A 924-nucleotide genomic window follows, 5' to 3' on the forward strand; every position below is an offset into this window, starting at 1 on the left:
TCAAAGGAAACAATAAACTGTAACATATGGAAAGAGACTTGCCATCAAATTATAATAACAAAAAGTCATGATGTATTGTTCCTCTTTTATCTGTTTCTCTTCATCATTGTACGCCCATTACTGTACATGTGTCCATTTATGTACACTTGCAGTACATACTCTCCTTTGGGCAGTACACACACAAAAGAGGTACAAAAGAGATTAGATTTTAAGTGGTTGATATGAAAAGTATATAGCAAGTTAGGAAAATGTCATTAATGAGTTAACATTTCTTGTATTTCAGGATGAAAATGCTCCATTGGTGCAGTTATTTGAGTGCCTAGATATGGATGTTGCAAAATGGATTGTCAGCATCGGAGCTATCTTTGGATTTTCTGCCAGGTTAGGAACTCATGGTGGTTAGATTGTTCTTAGGAACTCTATATAGCAAGAGATCCTTATGAAATAACTGTATTTTGTAAAAAGTACATGTAAACAAATTTATATGTTAGTTTTGAAAAGAAAATGGTTAGTGAATATTATAAAGGTAAAGGTGGTAATTAATCCATTAGTTATGGGTGACATGCTATCACTTCAATGTGAATAATCTCAAACACTGAGTGTCTTCTCATCACATTGTGACCTATGTTGTGATTGCTGAGATTACCTCAAGCTGGACAGTTGTCCAGGTGTGTAGGACTACATACTAGTGAACACTTTGTTGGACCAGGGAGACATCCATTTATCTTTACAAGTTCTGTGTCCTCCCTAAGTAATATAGGGATGTCAACTCCCTTTGGTAAGAGTTCACCCAGACTAAATTTCATTGCTGCTCAACTGACATAGTTAGGAAAGGGGAAACTCCCATTTTTCACAATGGTGCCACACAAATATCATCATAATGGAGAGGTTTACCTGCCAACAACCTGTCAACTCAGTTTTTTT

At 35.8% G+C, this 924-nt stretch overlaps 1 protein-coding gene across 1 annotated transcript in view; it reads left to right on the forward strand.

The window, feature by feature from the left end:
* Nucleotides 1–924, forward strand: part of LOC119593002 — a gene marked incomplete in the record, with an annotated part of 27,513 nt that overhangs the window by 16,126 nt on the left and 10,463 nt on the right. The window contains 1 exon segment of the mRNA XM_037941892.1: nt 284–381. Coding sequence (XP_037797820.1) covers nt 284–381 — 98 coding nt within the window.

Source organism: Penaeus monodon, chromosome 31 (assembly GCF_015228065.2).
Source record: "Penaeus monodon isolate SGIC_2016 chromosome 31, NSTDA_Pmon_1, whole genome shotgun sequence".
Taxonomy (NCBI): domain Eukaryota; kingdom Metazoa; phylum Arthropoda; class Malacostraca; order Decapoda; family Penaeidae; genus Penaeus; species Penaeus monodon.